General features: G+C 39.3%; 1 protein-coding gene across 6 annotated transcripts in view; it reads right to left on the reverse strand.

Annotated features, from left to right (window-relative positions):
* SH3RF1 (SH3 domain containing ring finger 1) overlaps nucleotides 1-16,642 on the reverse strand; it is a 163,062-nt gene that overhangs the window by 45,517 nt on the left and 100,903 nt on the right. For all 6 annotated transcript variants that reach the window (XR_005599389.1, XM_039541565.1, XM_039541567.1 and 3 more), the window contains 3 exons: nucleotides 6,580-6,734; nucleotides 3,548-3,718; nucleotides 3,100-3,359 (listed from right to left, as the gene is read on the reverse strand). Coding sequence is in view for 5 of the 6 variants with exons in the window: in XM_039541565.1 (XP_039397499.1) it covers nucleotides 3,100-3,359; nucleotides 3,548-3,718; nucleotides 6,580-6,734 (586 nt within the window). In the remaining variant the exon portion in view is untranslated. The remainder of the gene's footprint in view (nucleotides 1-3,099; nucleotides 3,360-3,547; nucleotides 3,719-6,579; nucleotides 6,735-16,642) is intronic.

A 16,642-nucleotide genomic window follows, 5' to 3' on the forward strand; every position in this document is an offset into this window, starting at 1 on the left:
TGAGCTAGGGATGTGGAGGTCAAAGGAGCACTCCACTGTTCCAACGGCCGTCACGGGCGGGAAGAAGGAACTGAGGAGCGGATGGGCCAGCCGGGGTATATATCTAGCGCTACAGCGGCGCCACTCCAGGGGGCGCCCAGCCGGCCCACCGGTGTTGCTAGGGTAAAAATCTTCCGAAGAGCCGTGCACGCGCAGCACGCACACCTAACTGGAATGCATAGGAGCAATCACTCGAAGAAGAACCAATGGTTCCAGCATGTCTTGAGAGCTAGTGTGTTCCTTAGATGAGCGAGCCAGTACCAACAATCCAGACCTGCACTCTTAAAATGAAATGGCAGATGATGGTCCTTGTATTATGGAGCTGGCGTCACCAACAGAATCAGAGGAGTTTTCTTTTTGCATGCTGTACCGTCCAACTTAGGTGTTTTCAGCATGCTGGTCCCTTAGGATCCACACACAAAGGCTCACCTGACTTTGACAGGCTCATGAAGTGATCGTGTTTCTTGTGGACAGTACAGGACGGGGTTCTGTCCTTGCGACCATGAGAGTGCACTGTACTCTTATGGGAAGCCTTGGAGAGAGTGTCCTTGGGCTTAGGAGATGCAGCACGTCTGTGGGGTCCTATGTACAGGTGTTTCCTTAGACAAAACTCACAAGCTTTGTGCGTTCTTGGTGGAAACAAGACACAAATACTGCACTTAGTAGAAACATGCATCTCATCCAAGCCACAGAAGCAATCCTGGTGATGGTTGCTTTCAGAGAAGAAGTGAGGGCAAGAGATACAATTCTTCAATCCCAGGACTCTGGGCATAGTCCCTGATTATGGGGAGGGAGTCCCCAGAATGGGGAAAAACAAGCCATACTAACGATAATACAGAGTTATATAGTAATTTAAATGCTATGAAGTATAAAACTGTTTACAAATCTATTTGCAGATTCTATCAAGAGAAAAAGCAGCAGAAATCTGTGGATACAGGGACTCTGACTCAGGCCATGTGGCAGTAAGAAGGAACCGGCAAGGCATAGGACTGCATTGCCTCTGATGTCCTTGGTCGGGAGCACGAGGAGATCTACTGCGCACGTGTGGGCCAATGGACACTGCTTGTTAGCATTTCTGGACTTGGGTGCACGGCACAGATGTGTATCCATGTGTGGAATACACACAGGGACCAGGACTCGGAGAACTCATCTGTTTTCTCATAGAACAAAAACCGATCTTCAAAAAGTAAGTCCTCTATGCTTTGTTAGACCTCAGGAACTTTGCCAGAGCTAGCTGAGGCCATAATCCTAGAAGTGGTGTACACCACATCCAGTGTTGACTGTAGTGACATCTTTGCCACTAGATGGCCTTCTGCAATGAAAGCTTAAAACAATTCCCTGGAGGATTTCTAGCAGCTTATCCATAAATTTGGATATAGCCTCCTAATTCACAAAATTATATTTTGATAAATAACACTTGCTGATTAGAAATGTGCATTTGTAAAGACACGGTTGAATGAATTTTCCATTCCATTAAATCTAACCTGTCTTTAGGCATGGACTTATACCTCACCTGTCACAGCCTCTCGCTTGATGCTGTAAAGACAAGAGAGTTAGGGGCTGGATGTGAGTGAAAGCACTTGAAACTCTGCAGAGGGACATAATACCTCTCATCAGTACACTTCACTGTGGGCAGCAAGGGAATTAGAGTATGCCACAAAGTCTTCATAGGTTCCAAAAGCACTTCATTTACAGAGAGCAAGAGCTACCCTTCCTGAAATTGACAGCTGGAGAAGGACCACCAACGTATGGATGTTCTCCTGAACAAACTCAGCCTGAATGCCCTAGGCTGTAACCACTGGCCTCAGGATATCTTGATACGACTTAAAATCTTCTGGTACAGGAGAAGATACTTGTGGAATCATTCAGTGAGGGGAAAAAGGAAGGAAGAGAAGATAATCAGATCTCCTGCAGCAACACCCGCCCCTGTAAAATTGGTTCAGGCTGAACTAGTTCAGAGGGAGCAGCCTCAGTCTGTCTGCAGTGTAGGTGGCTCAAGAGGGGAGAATACCAAAGGGACTGGTGACCTTGCCCTGGACTGAGCAGATGATCAGGACTTTGCAGATTGAGGAACGTCCCAAAGGTTCCAAAGAGGCTACTGAGGATAAGGATATGGCATTTAATGGGCAGTGTTTCAAATCTGCTAAGGGCATCAAACCAGGTTAAATCCTACTTAACTAAATTACTACTAACTAGCTAAATACTAACAGTACATTAAAACTAGCTAAATACACAAGCTCACAGCAAAGCACCATGACAGTAAAGCAGGCTACGAATGGCTAGAAGGCATGCATGCTGCCCTAAGTGTACCGCTAGCCAAAGTTCTCTGGCCCTGGCATGCTAGAGATTAGCACACCTGAGTGGAATACACATCTGCAACCACTTGAAGAAGAATTAATCCAAGCCTGATACTCTACCACTTGCATTGGCCAACATCTGCTCTAGTATTTCTGCTACTAGTGACATTTTCAGGCTGCTTATTGGGACCCCTTTGCAACACTATGTAACCACAGCATCTAGTACTTGATTCCCCTGTTCCCCGCTTCTTTCAATTTGGGCAAACTGAGTCAACACTGTAGCAATTCACTCTTATCTGGCTAAGACAGACATGATTCACAAATCTGATACAGCTCTCCAAACACAGAAGAGCACCTAGGGTAGGAGCCAGATGTCTTTTCTCTCACTTAGGAAAGGAACAGTCACTAAATGATATGTATACTTTAATAGCTCTACTTTAACAGACTGTCTTCGCCTCCCCACCCACCAACGTCTCCTGTAGTACTATGAAAGCTTCAACAGGGAAGTTTAGGAGAGACGGGGCCTGGCCTGGACTCTGCAGCACCAAAATTTTGTATTACGTTGGATTAGTTTTTCTGCCTTGCATTCATGAGCACAATGAATGACTTAGCAATTCCAGAAAAGTGTCATAGAATTTCAGAAATTATCTGCCTCTTAAAAAAAAATTAAAAAAAAAATCAATCCACATTATCTGACTGACCTCTTGCATCAGTGAATTTCACAGGCTGACTATGTTCGGTGTGAAGCACAAGTTCTTTTTACCTGTTCTAACAGCACTGCGAGCCTGGTTGACTGTCATTTGCCCCGACATATGCATAAGAACCTTGGTTTGTGGACTAGTTTGGATATGTGCCGCCGAAACCACAGCAGTTGGGACCACATTGGAATAGACTGTCATGCCGTTCCCCTGAAGTTTCTGTGATGTTCCACCAGCAGTGGAAGGACTGACCATGGTCATCACTCGTGCTGTCTGGCCAGCAGTAGACATGGGGACTTTTGCTTGCGAAGCACTTGTCACCGTCCTGCCAAAATTAAAAAGCCCTTTGATTCAATTATTTAAAAAAAAAAACCCAAACATAAGTAGTTACTAAAAGGCGATGCCCTTCATATCATTAGATGGTTTCAGATTTAAGTATAACATACAAATCAATGTGAACAACTAGAAACAAAGTAAACTATCCAGACACTTGCTTAAAAAAAAAAATCATACCTTGTGATTGGTGCCACATAATTGCCAGGGAAAACACCAATCTTGCTTGTATGCATGGAGGTTCCTTTGAACCAGCCATCTTGACAACGTTCAAACACTAAAAACATCTCCCCCTTTCGCAGTTCCAGTTCATCCTCTTTTCGAGGACTGTATGGATATATGGCAATATACCTAGAAGAAAAGAAAGCACATGAATCTCTCTTTATCTCATGTTTAAACTAAGGCTGTCAATCGCAGTTAACTCAAGCAATTAGCTCAAAAGAAATTAACTCAATTAAAAAAATTAATCGCGATTAATCGCAGTTTTAATCACACTGTTAAGCAATAATAGAATATCCATTGAAATTTATTATTAATATTTTGAATGTTTTTCTACATTTTCAAATTTATTGATTTCAGTTACAACAAACAATACAAAGTGTAGAGTGCTCACTTTTTTAAAATAAATATTTGCACTGTAAAAAACAAAAGAAATAATAGTTTTCAGTTCACCTCATAAAAGTACTGTAGTGCAATCTCTATCGTGAAAGTGCAACTTACAAATGTAGATTTTTTGTTGTTACATAACTGCACTCAAAAACAAAACAATGTAAAACTTTAGAGCCTACAAGTCCACTCAGTCCTACTTGTTCAGCCAATAGCTAAGACAAACAAGTTTGTTTACCTTTATAGGAGATAATTCTGCCCGCTTCTTATTTACTATATTATATATATATATATATATATATATATGTATCATATACATTATATATTATATTTATATATTATATACTATATCTTATCTTTTTTACAGTGCTAATATTTGTAATAAAAATAATAATATAAAGTGAGCACTGTACACTTTGTATTCTGTGTTGTACTTGAAATCAATATATTGGAAATTGTAGAAAATATTCATAAATATTTAAATACATGCTACTGTATTAACAACAGTGTGATTAAAACTGTGATTTCCAATTTTTTTTTAATCATGATTAATTGCAATTAATTTTTTTTAATTGTTTCACACCCCTAGCTTAAACATAAAAAGGTACAAAATCACTTTCTTCCACTTTCCTGACTGGGTAAGAGTTCAAAGTGAAGGGCAACAATTAAAGACTATAGCATGACAGGTGCTGGGATATCATAATCCCAAGAAATGCCAATGCCATCTAATGACACACCACCAATCATCTTGTGGCAACTATAAAAAGAACTGCTATTAAGGGAAAAGTATTATGTTAAATTTTTAATCAGTTGTTGTGTGTTCCTTGCTAGTGTATGTTATTAAAATTAATGTACATTAGAAATTAACTGAAAATATGAATTGTAAATTTTGTTATTTACTGTAGTTTCTTTTTCTGGGTTTCCTAGCCATTAGATTCTTCTCCATGCCTTCCCCCACCACTTCTTTTCCTTTCTGTGAGTATTTATACTTGGGAATGAAAGACTAGATTCAGAAATAAACAAAATACTTCTGAATCAACTTTTTCTTTTTAAATCAGAGAACTGGGTCCCTACAGTGCAATTGAAGTGCTGGAGGGAGATGTGCTATGTTGCTGGAAGCTTACGCCTACAGAGTGGCTGCTGTTTCACTTTTAAAACCCACTTGTTTTCTTCTGAAAAGCTACAGCTTAATGTAACAACTCTGGAATCATGACTTGGGGAGGAATGGGGGGAGAAGTGTCAGTTATGCCCTCTCTTTTTCTGCCCTTTTTTTTTTTAAGATGCATTTTACAACTTCCAAACTTAGCTTTTTGAAAATAAAAATAAAACAGATACTTCTACAATTCTGTGCTGGATATAATTAGGGACATTTCCCAGTACTGTAGGATTTCTTATTGCAATTTTAGAATGGGAGAAACTGTCCACTCGCCATCTTTCTTCTATGCTCTGCACCAGGGTAAAATGAAGAGCAAGCTTTTTTGTTTTTGTTTTTTACTTTAAAATATATGTGTTTATATCAGACCCATGGGAAATAATATCTACAAATAGGTTATAACATTTTTCAAAAATACAAAGGCCCTCTTTTGAAAAAGGGCCCATCACTGCATACACTGGCTGGGAAGTGAACAAATCTTTCCACTCTCATTCTCAGGGATAGACAAAAGAAGGGAAGGAGAAAAGGAGGCTTTACAAAATGTTCTCAGTGTGGGCAAAATTGGTCCTATGTGCCTGACTAAATGAAGCGGGTATTTTTGTCCCCTTCCTTCCTATATCAAACCTTTACTGCTTCCACCGGTCCAGCAATTTGTGCAGTCCCCCACCTGCATAATCTACTTTTCCAGATTGCTCATACAATGAAATTTTCAGGAAGAGAGATGTTGTCAGGACCACATGTTATATATAAAATATTTTTCACCTGGCAATATTACTCCTATTTTCTTGTATTACAAGAGTGAGGACATAACACCAGCTAGCAGCTTTCTGTCTTCGTTCCAATCTGCCACCCACTAATTAACTTAACTGTAGAATCTTCAGTCAAACTGCACTTGCAACCTGCACAGGCAGCCTGACAATGAGATGATAATATAACATGCAAAACAAGATACAACGCTTTCTGTGTTCTAGCATAAATTATTCTACATGGGGATGGTCTTTTGATTCCTTTTATAGTAGATGAGATTGAAGAAACACACTCAGGACATTGCCACTTGTGAACTAGGTAGTCCTCATCCCTAACTCAAGGAAAAGAAAAGTACATTCACTCTCTACATGATGAATATTCCATATATTTGTACTTTATCCACATAATACAATGCAGCAGCATGCTATTATATTTACCTATGCTATAAATAGCCTTCAGCACGAAGACTGTTAGAGGAGATCATGTATCAACTCCATTGTGTTGCTTTTGTTTCCTAATTATACACACCGCTTTCTGGGAATTTTAGCAGGAGTCAGGCCAGCTGGTGAGTCATGAACATGTTCCAATTTAGATCTGAAATGACTTGTCTTACTGTATTTTCTTCTCCTCTTTCCCCTTCCCTTCACACCTCCCTTCTGCCCACTCCCCAAACTCACAACTGGTAACACATTTCAATTTCACTTACACACTTGGTCGAGACTGTGGCCGTAAATGGGCTGTTTGGTCAGTTGATCCTGATGAAGGCCTTTGTACTACTCCCGAAGAAGGCAGACCTGAAGATGTTGAAGCAATGATTGTGGCAGACAAAAGAGGTGGTGGCGGAAGGGGGGGATTCATATTCTAGTATTAAAAGAATAAAAAGAGCAAGAGAAAATAGAGTGTGTTAAGATATTGAAAAAAGATCTTTAACAGTAAACTAGCTGAGCACAGCATTCTACCATCGGTTAGCAAGCCATAACTGGATAACTAGGTTTGTTTCTCTTTTTCCAGTTTAAGACCTTGAATTCACCATAGCCAGTTAAGGAAACAGGCAAGCAATTTCATAGGGGAAGCTGAATGTTATAATTAGAAACAATACTAACAACATTTTCATGAGAATTCTTAACAAGAATCCAGAAGCCTTCCAAGAGGTAGGTTTTATATCCTACTGCTGAATAGACTTCAATTCCTGGTTGTTTTTGTAGCCTGAAGCTGAAACACAATACACAATTCAGCTGCAGTTCACCCATAACCGCTCCTTCTAGTGGAAAATTCCCTTTGATGTGTGGGCTACAAAAAGCAAGACAATAGTAGACCACAGTCACTGTGCTATTGTTGCCACTTTCATTTATTCTTCCATTTAGAAGTGCCAGCTTTTGAAATTCAGTATTATCAAGACTGGTAATCTTTAACAAGCACACCAATGAAAAGCTGCAGTTCCTTTACAGGCAGATCCTAACGGGGGTTCTGCCTACAGGATTCCATTCCTTCTGAAAATCAATAGAGTAATTGTTACCTTCTGATTTATAAAACCTCAGATAATTCTTTAGGAGTCTGTGTATTGTCACTCTTGGGAAAACAGGCTCACAAAGAGGCACTGCCCCCCGAAACCCTCTTTGAACCATACCACGTGAGAACTCAATACAACCCTGCCTCCCTCCTCCCAGTATATGATACAGAAAGCAAACTATTTTCACCTATCAACTCTACTGTAAAACAATCCCTTAATTTCTAAACAAATTTCTGAACCATTCCATTGTTCATTCAGTTTTGAAGACCTCAAATTAAAAATATACATTGACAAAATGTATTGTATGCCTGTCTGCTCCAATGCATCAGCACATAAATATAAATTGCTACTATGACATTCAGAACTAAAATTACATTCGATCAGATTTTTTGGCTGAACACTGATTTGTTAAGTTTCTTCTTTCACATTTTTCTAAGAAAATATTCATACAAGATGCCATAGCACCACACACAGTGAGATTATCACCATACTGCATTCAATGTATTAATAAAAGACAGCTTCATAAAATGCAATCTTGCACTTTCAGTATTCAATAATGAACTATGTGTTCATAGTTTTCAAAACCAAGCAGAAATGGTCACATATCATCCAGCCTTATAAGCACAATATAATTAAAATGTATTCCTCAAAATGTTTAATAATGGTGTGATCCGTAAGGTAAGCTGTGAAACAGTTATATCTTATTTTCATTTAAATCTTCTTCTGATTATATATACAGCCTTGTGATTTCCAAATAAACCAACTGTACCCATGACAGAACATGCATGACCTCCCAGAAGAATGTAATATGTGCTATGCTAGCAACAGCTATTTACATTGGCCAGATAACATCCATTTAGGATTCTAGACCAGTGAAACAAAAAAAACCCCAAGGTTTTAAAAAATGTTTGGTACTGGATAACAGAACTACTTTATATTATTTTTGTTGACAAAGTTATTTATAGTCTAGTTATATAAAGGACAAGAGATCATTTGGAATGTACAAATTCAGTTACTTTCTTAACACTTGAACTGTAACATCCACAGATGTTACAATACCACTGGCATGGAAGTGTTATGGTGAGATATCTGTTGTACATTTTTTTGTTCTGCTAATACACTTAATTGTACACCAGTACCATAGTACAGAATCTCTGCTTTGTTTGTTTGTTTTTAAATAAAAACAGACCATGGAAAGTACTTTGCTGAAGAACGTTAATGAAATGAAACTAATGGAGTTCAACACCTTAAGTAACTATAATTATGTTTGCCTACCAAACATTTGACAACAGTTAGACTGCTGGCATATTGACACAACTGCATATCACGCTGACCAATATTGTCTCAGGCCTGGTCTATACTACAAAGTTACGCTGACATAGATACATGACAAGGATTGCAGGGGTGGCGGGCACATGCTACACTAAAAAAGTCCAGGTGTAGACACAACTATGCTGAAAGAAGAGTGCTTCTGTCAGCATAGCTAATGTTATTTGGGGAGATGGTATTACCATACTGATAGAAAAACATCTGTCAGCAAACACAGTATCTACAATAGAGGGCTACGCCAGCATAGGCTCTGGAGTGTGGACATGGCCTCATTGTTTCCTTGTATCCCCTTTGTCTCCATCTGTTGTTTCTTGCCTTAAACTGAAGGTAAATCTAGACTTCTGGTGGAGTGTAGAGTACAGATATTGCATGCCCAGCTTGCATGGGTGTAAATAACAGTGTTGATGCTGAGGCATGGCTCAGAATAGATAAGTAGAGTGCCCTATATGCTTGAACCTTAGGCAATATACCCTACATAGGTCTCTATGAGCCTAAGGAGTACATCAAACATCTACACATATTTTTAGCAATGTAATATCCCACCACCTTCCCACTGCTGGAGCCTTTCCCTGCCACACTGAAAGGCTCTGGCAGCAAGGAAAGGCTCTGGTAGTGGGGTGGCAGCGGAGAAAGGCTCCAGCAGCAGGGAAAGGTTCTGGCAATCCTGTACTCTCTACATGCTGCTGTAAGCGTAGACAGCCTATGGAGCTATGCTCACATTAGCTCTGGAGTGTATACCTGGCCTCTTTGTTTCCTTGTACTCCCCTTTCTGCCTCCATTTGTTGTTTCTTGTCTTATACTTAAGATGGCAAGCCCTGTGGTTTATGCAGTGCCTAGCCAATGGAGTCCTGGTCCAGGATTGGGGCCCCTAAGCACTATGGTAATACAAACATAATAATAATAGTAATAGTAACAATACTAATAATGTAAACTAGTATTCAAAACAGCCAACAAAAACAAAGGACCCTCTTATGTCTATCCTATATGAGAGAGGTCAACTATAAGTCCTTGGAAATTAATCCTGAAAATATGCAGCACATATTTACACATAATATGCAGGCACCACCAGTTTACACTTTAATTATCTTCTAAAACGTGTATCCTTCTTGGAGATGTACTTTACTTTTATGAATACACGTCATAAAGAGAGTTCTTATTTTTTTAAAGTACAATCCCCCACAACATTTTATTCTGTTCAATTCAGGTTCTTATGCTGTCCTTGCCATTGTCTAGTCCTATGGGGATAAAACCTGCAGAGGGCTGCAACCCAATTAAACTTCATAAGACTTGGCAAGTACTTGGAAATCTAAACAGAATACCTGATTGACTGTAGACAAAAAATGCTCCACAAATTGCTCTGCTCCAACTTAATAAACTAGATCCAAATGCTTTAGCCAAATTTTCAGAAATTTTGGCGTTCAGACATCTCTTGGAGATAGTAAGAGACAATCTGCCTCTAGTTCAAGCCAAGTCTGACAGTTCCTACATTCAATATTTCACACAAAAAAGCACAAAAATAAGTGAAGTAGTAAAACCTTTTATTCTGGTTAAAAAGTAATTTTTTGCCTAATGAAATTCAAAAAGGAAAAAAATAGAGCTCTCGGTGACTGCATTATCACTTTCCAGCCACGGAATGCACTTCTGACTGTAGAAAACAGCATTTTAAAATAGCCTTTACCATAAATTGAAGGGTTTTGAATTTTAAAAAGTACCCCCCACCTCATTCTGTTGCAAAATAGCTAAAATTATGTGCTATTTTATTTACTTCCGGTTAAAAATTCCATATAGGCATCTCTCCTATGTTCTAGGCTCTCATAAATAATGTTAAAATTCAGATGCAAGAAACCTGCTTCTCTACCTCTATCAACTAAAAAGATCAATAATCAGCTTAAACATACAAAAATTACAAAAGACGTAATAGGAAAGTAACAATAATATGTACAATTATCCCTCTGATCATCACCTGCCACAATGTCTGGAAAAACATGTGCTTTGCATCATGCCCATAAGGTTAATTAATTCAGGTTCAGGTCTAAGAGAATTCCTAAACTATGACCTGAACTACTAACAAAAGCCACACTGATATAATCCCTCATCACTTCTCATTGTTTTCCCCAGCCTACCGAAATTATCTTCTTTTTATAAAGACTAAACGTCAGACAGCTAGCATCTTATTTATGCCCCCTCCTGTAGAGTTATTTGTACCATTGAATTGGCAGGTTCGACATGAAGGAGATACAGAGCTAAATGTCATTAGCACACTAAAGCATGACAGTCCTTGCTTCCTTAACAGACAGCTTCATATTCAATCATACAAGCTGTGTGAGACTGGGATAGAATCCTGCAGTTCCCCCTTTGGGCTAACAAATATCCCTGATTTCCCTCAGAGTCCTCCAAAGTAAAACAATGTGCTACTATTTACTGCACACTTGTTAACACCACTTCATGTTCAGCAGTATCAAAAGGCAGCAGCATTGACACTGCTGGATAGGAAACACTGCTCTACAGCCAAAATGCTTCTGAAATAAATGTAGTCAAACTTTACTAATTCTGGGTCACTGAGAACGAAAATGATGCTTAAAATTGTTGACTGGCTCTAGTTTTCAAGTTATGCTATTGGGTCAGTATATACGACCCTTGACTTGGGAATAGCGGACGATAAGTGAGTTATAAAGGGAAGGGATCTCAATTTAAACCAGAAATGACTAAAATACATCTTTGACTGGATCTATGAATAAATCTATGACTGGGTTTGGACAGTACTTGCTTTTTAGGCAAAACAATGAATGATGCAATCTGAAGCTGGTATTGCCTCATACATGATATGAATTGCATCATGTTATTCCTAGAAGTCATGGATGATGCAATCATAACGAAGCTTACATCACTCTGCTGAACAAATTGCCCTATATCAGCTCTAGAAATCATACAGTGTCGTGCTCTCTTATTTGTCAGTGTTTGATTTTGCAAAGGGACACATTTCTGTTTAGCCAAAGTGAGCAGAGATGCCTCGTACTTGTGTGAACAGTGCAGATAACTTCTGCTATGTTTGTGGTGAAGTGACTTTTGCATCACAAAAGCGCAGTATCACCACTATGGTTAAGAAAGCCTATCACCTTTATTTTGGCTGCAAAATTGGAGATCAGGACAAGAGGTGGGCCCCAGACATATGCTGCAACACTTGTGCAACAAATCTTCGCCAGTGGTTGAACAGGAAAAGGAAATCTATGCCTTTTGCAGTGCCAATGATTTGGAAAGAGCCAACAGATCATACCAGCAATTGTTACTTCTGCATGGTGCCTCCAGTTGGGAAAGGTGTGTCAAAGAAGAAAAAGTGGACTGTGCATTACCCAAACATTCCATCAGCTATACGCCCAGTACCCCACGGAGAAGGACTGCCGGTTCCTGATGCACCAGAATCATTCTCACTTGAGTCAGATGAGGAAGAGGATGAAACTTCTGGTCCTGAACCATCAATGTCACAGGACCCACATTTTCTCCCATCCTCCTCCTCTGAACCACACCTCATAACACAAGGTGAACTAAATGACCTTGTCAGGGATTTGGAACTACCCAAGAGTAAGGCAGAGCTGTTGGGCTCCAGACTACAGCAGTGGAATCTCCTGGCAGGTGATGTTAGGGTTTCCATGTTCCATGACCGTCAAAAGGATCTTGTCCCATTCTTCTTCATGGAAAGTGATCTTGTAGCCTGCCAGAACGTCGATGGTGTGATGGCAGCCCTCAACATCGTTCACGATCCAGATGAGCGGAGACTGTTCATTGATTCATCGAAGACGAGTCTGAAAGCTGTTTTACTGCATAATGGCAATGTTTTGCCATCAATTCCAGTTGGTCATGCAGTCCATATGAAGGAAACCTATGACAACATGAAACAACTTTTGAGGTGCATAAGCTATGACCAACATCAGTGGCAGCTTTGTGGCGATTTGAAGGTTGTTGCTCTCTTGCTTGGTCTGCAGACTGGATACACAAAGTACTGCTGTTTTCTCTGCGAATGGGATAGTTGTGCAAGAGATTCCCACTACATCAAAAAAGATTGGCCACTCTGACAGTCATTGGAGCCTGGGAAGAAAAGTGTTCAGCATCCACCACTTGTTGAATCAAAGAAGATTTTGTTACCACCCTTACACATCAAGCTGGGTCTGATGAAGAACTTCGTCAAGGCCATTGACAAAACACAAGCAGCTTTCAAGTACCTCCGTGGAAAATGTCCAAGGTTAAGTGAAGCTAAGATAAAGGAAGGTGTCTTTGTTGGTCCTCAGATTCGTGAACTTCTTTGAGATGATGCATTTGACCATGCACTGTGTGGCAAGGAAAAGACGGCATGGAAAGCCTTCCAGTTAGTGGCAATCAATTTTCTCGGAAACAACAAGGCAGACAACTACAGGTTGTTGGTGGAAAACCTCCTCAAGGCATACAAAAGCCTTGGTTGCAACATGTCACTAAAGATACATTTTTTGCACTCTCATCTAGATTTTTTTCCACCGAACTGCGGAGCAGTGCGCGACGAGCACGGCAAGCGATTTCACCAGGACATTGCAACAATGGAGAAACGCTATCAGGGCAAATGGAGCCCATCAATGCTTGCAGACTATTGCTGGACAGTGACAAGAGATGCTCCATTTAATGAATACAAGAGACAAGCCAGGAAGCGCCGAGTAGACACTGAATAGGACTAAACTATGTACATAATAGTTTTTTGCCTTTTGTTTCATAATAAATTTTATTTATATAACCCTTTTGCTGATTTTTAAAGTGTTACATAAACAGGACAGGTGAAATATTATCATGTAAAGCAACCATAAACACATGAAAAGACCTAGGTTTACAATTTATGATTAAAACTCTACTATCTACACAATATACATAGACATAAAATGTAAAAACTTAAATATTTTAGAAACAGTAGCCAATCAGTTGTTTTAATTGTCATATTTGAATTCAGCACATCAAAATACATAATAAAAAGGACATTTTATCACTGAAGCAGACGACTTCTCAAAAATTGTAGACCAGTGAAATCATTGCCCAAACCCACCAATGTAGTTTCAGTCTTATACCAAAATCTAAATGCAGAATGATCATGAGGCAACCAATATGACGGTGTCACAGTACATTTCTCTTCCTCTGCTACTTCTGAATGGAATTCTCTCACTCTACTAGTGCAAATTAGCTCCTTCAAAACACCTGTTAACCATCTGCATTTTTCAGTGAAAACCATGGCAAGTATCTTTCTACTATTAGAAGTTATACCATACAAATTATACCTAAATTATTATTTTGTTGCTGTTAGTGTGGAAAGAGAGAACTCCTGTTGAATTCCAGGTACAACTTTTTAAAAACCATATTCTGAATTTCTTTCAGAAATAGTGAAATTATAGGTCTTGTAAATATAAAATTAAATTTTGCCCATGTAGTACAAGTAGTTTACAATGCATGTAGCTACTACTGCAATTTGAAAATGGTCTCATTCCTAATGCTTATCTCTAAGGATTTTAGCCCAAAGTCATAAATTTCACAATTCATTGAACTTTTGGCTTTGGTCAAAACAGCATCCACAACTGCAGTATTACAAAGGGAATAAGAATAGCAGCCTTGACATTCTTTGGACCATATGTGTGTATCACCTTCCAAGACAGGAGTGCAACCACTCAATCCTAGTAGGCCTTAAACATGAGCACAGCTACAAGATCCACAGGGTCCTTAGCTCCAGGACCTCTCTCAGATTTGTCCTGGAGCCATTGGCTCTCCAGTTCAACCAAGAGGGCTTGTCATACTCTCCCTAGAAAAAAACAGTGCCTCTTATCCTATAGGGGATGGAACAAGCCTATCTTTTTCTCCATTAGTCCCCAAAGATATATGATAGATACATTGTTTCAGAGATTCTTTAAAGACAGACACTCCTGTTACTTAGAGGAGTTGGTTGGGACTTCCTGTTCTGACTCTTCAGTTCCTCCTCCTTTGTCTTCTCAGCTCAGTTTGTTTTAACATAAAATGAGCTATATTAAGTGAACTAAACCTTGTGCCATCTTTGGGTTAGTCACAGCCAAACAATAGCCACCGCCTTTAAGTAACATATCAGAGGTAGAGAAACACAAGCCTGAAATTACTGGGCTGTTTCTGGTCATCACAGATGATAGCCAGAAACACCAATCAAAGTGTAGCAAAAGTTTTGGGATTAAAGACTCCCTGTTGCATTCAGATTCCCAAGCAATTTCCATAGTATTCAGAATCAAAGAGGAAAGTTAAAGGGAGAGCCTTAAAAATCAATAAATAAAAATCAGTGAGCTAGTTCCCACTTCTAAATACAAAAAAAGAAATTAAGCCAGCAATGGTTAACAGGCTATGAATGTCAAGAACCAACTGCACCTATCACTAATATTAATATTATCCAAGATAGCAGGGAGGGTACTTCCAGACTCATCAGTCCAGAGATACATAAACATCGTTTATAGATACAAAAATCTACCTTATGCAACTCCAAAACAGCCATCAGGAATTGTTAGGATTTGTCTAGCACACTATTACAAATAAGACAGGAGGTTAAGAAGCAGGAGAGAAAGGGGAATTTTAAAAGAACTACTGTGCACTCTGTGATCATAGGCTGCTTGATGTGAAGTGTCTATCATCATCTACAGTAAAAGAATACAAGGGCCACAAGACTGCAGCTTGTATACATAAAAAGAACAAAGCTGCCAGCTCACAGTTTCTTCTTACTGAAAATAAGGTAACAAGAAAAAGAACAGTAAGAGTCAACAGACTTCAGTACATAAAGCCCAGGACTTCGAAGCAGACAGCAGAGAATAAATTCAGATTCCCCATAGGAATTACATGCCTTGACTAATCAGGAACCTGGTACAAAAGAAAGCACCAGTAGAGGCTGTGAACCAGTAATGTCTCTCCCCATCTGGGCTACACTTACTGCTGTGGTTTAACTCTTATGGTATTGATGCCAAGGCCTTTGTCAGGCATTTTTGAAGAAACTCCAATATAACTAAAGAAACTGGGTAGTTTTAATGACTTTCACCAACAGCAAAATAAAGTGACTTGCATGTTTGGCAACAAACATGGAGCTACTGGATCTCATGGAATAAAGAAGAATACTGGTTATGAAAGAGGAAAAACCCTTAAGACAGAACTCTGACAAGTTTCTTGAAATCACAATGTTGAATCACACAGTTCTTTTTGAGATTGGGTACCTGAGCCAGAAACAAGACCTACCAGTGGACATCTGCAACGTCTCATCTTGTATGGTACAGATGATTATGGTACTGACTTTGTCTGTCAGTTCTTACAGGTACCCTTGTGAAAGAGAGACAGAGAAGAATAAAAAGCCCAAAAATTACAAAGGCATGTTCTGGAATAGCTCGCAGGGAGTGGCAGTAGGTGCAATAGTAGGGCAGCATGGAATTAAAAAAAGATACTGACAAATCTAAGAAGAGACACCTATATCTGGATCTGGATTTCTCTCCTGGAAGAACTGCTCTGCAGTAGTGACTGCACAGTTACTTAAATTCTCTGTGAAATGTTTTGTCTCAGAAGATAATTTTTTTTATGGTCGATAAGAGAAAGCTGGATCCAAACACAGAAAATGCACACTAAGTGCCCCTTATCTGAGCTAGACAACTACTGTTGTATTGTCTGTACTCACTAGCACTGTCTTCCATATCAAGATGTCTCTAACAGCTGAAAGAACCTTCCTCAGAGTACAGGGCATGGACTAGAGACAAAACTACTAATGTTAGACATATTTATATCAGCAGGACTAGATAACTTGCATCCAAGAGTTCTAAAAGAGCAGGCCAATAAGCTCTCTGGACTGTTATAGTTGCTTTTTAATAAGTCTTGGAACACTGGGGAAGTTCCAGAGGACTGGAACAAAGCTAATGTATCAATATTTTAAAAAGAT

Source organism: Mauremys reevesii, linkage group 5 (genome assembly GCF_016161935.1).
Source record: "Mauremys reevesii isolate NIE-2019 linkage group 5, ASM1616193v1, whole genome shotgun sequence".
In the NCBI taxonomy this organism is placed as follows: Eukaryota; Metazoa; Chordata; order Testudines; family Geoemydidae; genus Mauremys; species Mauremys reevesii.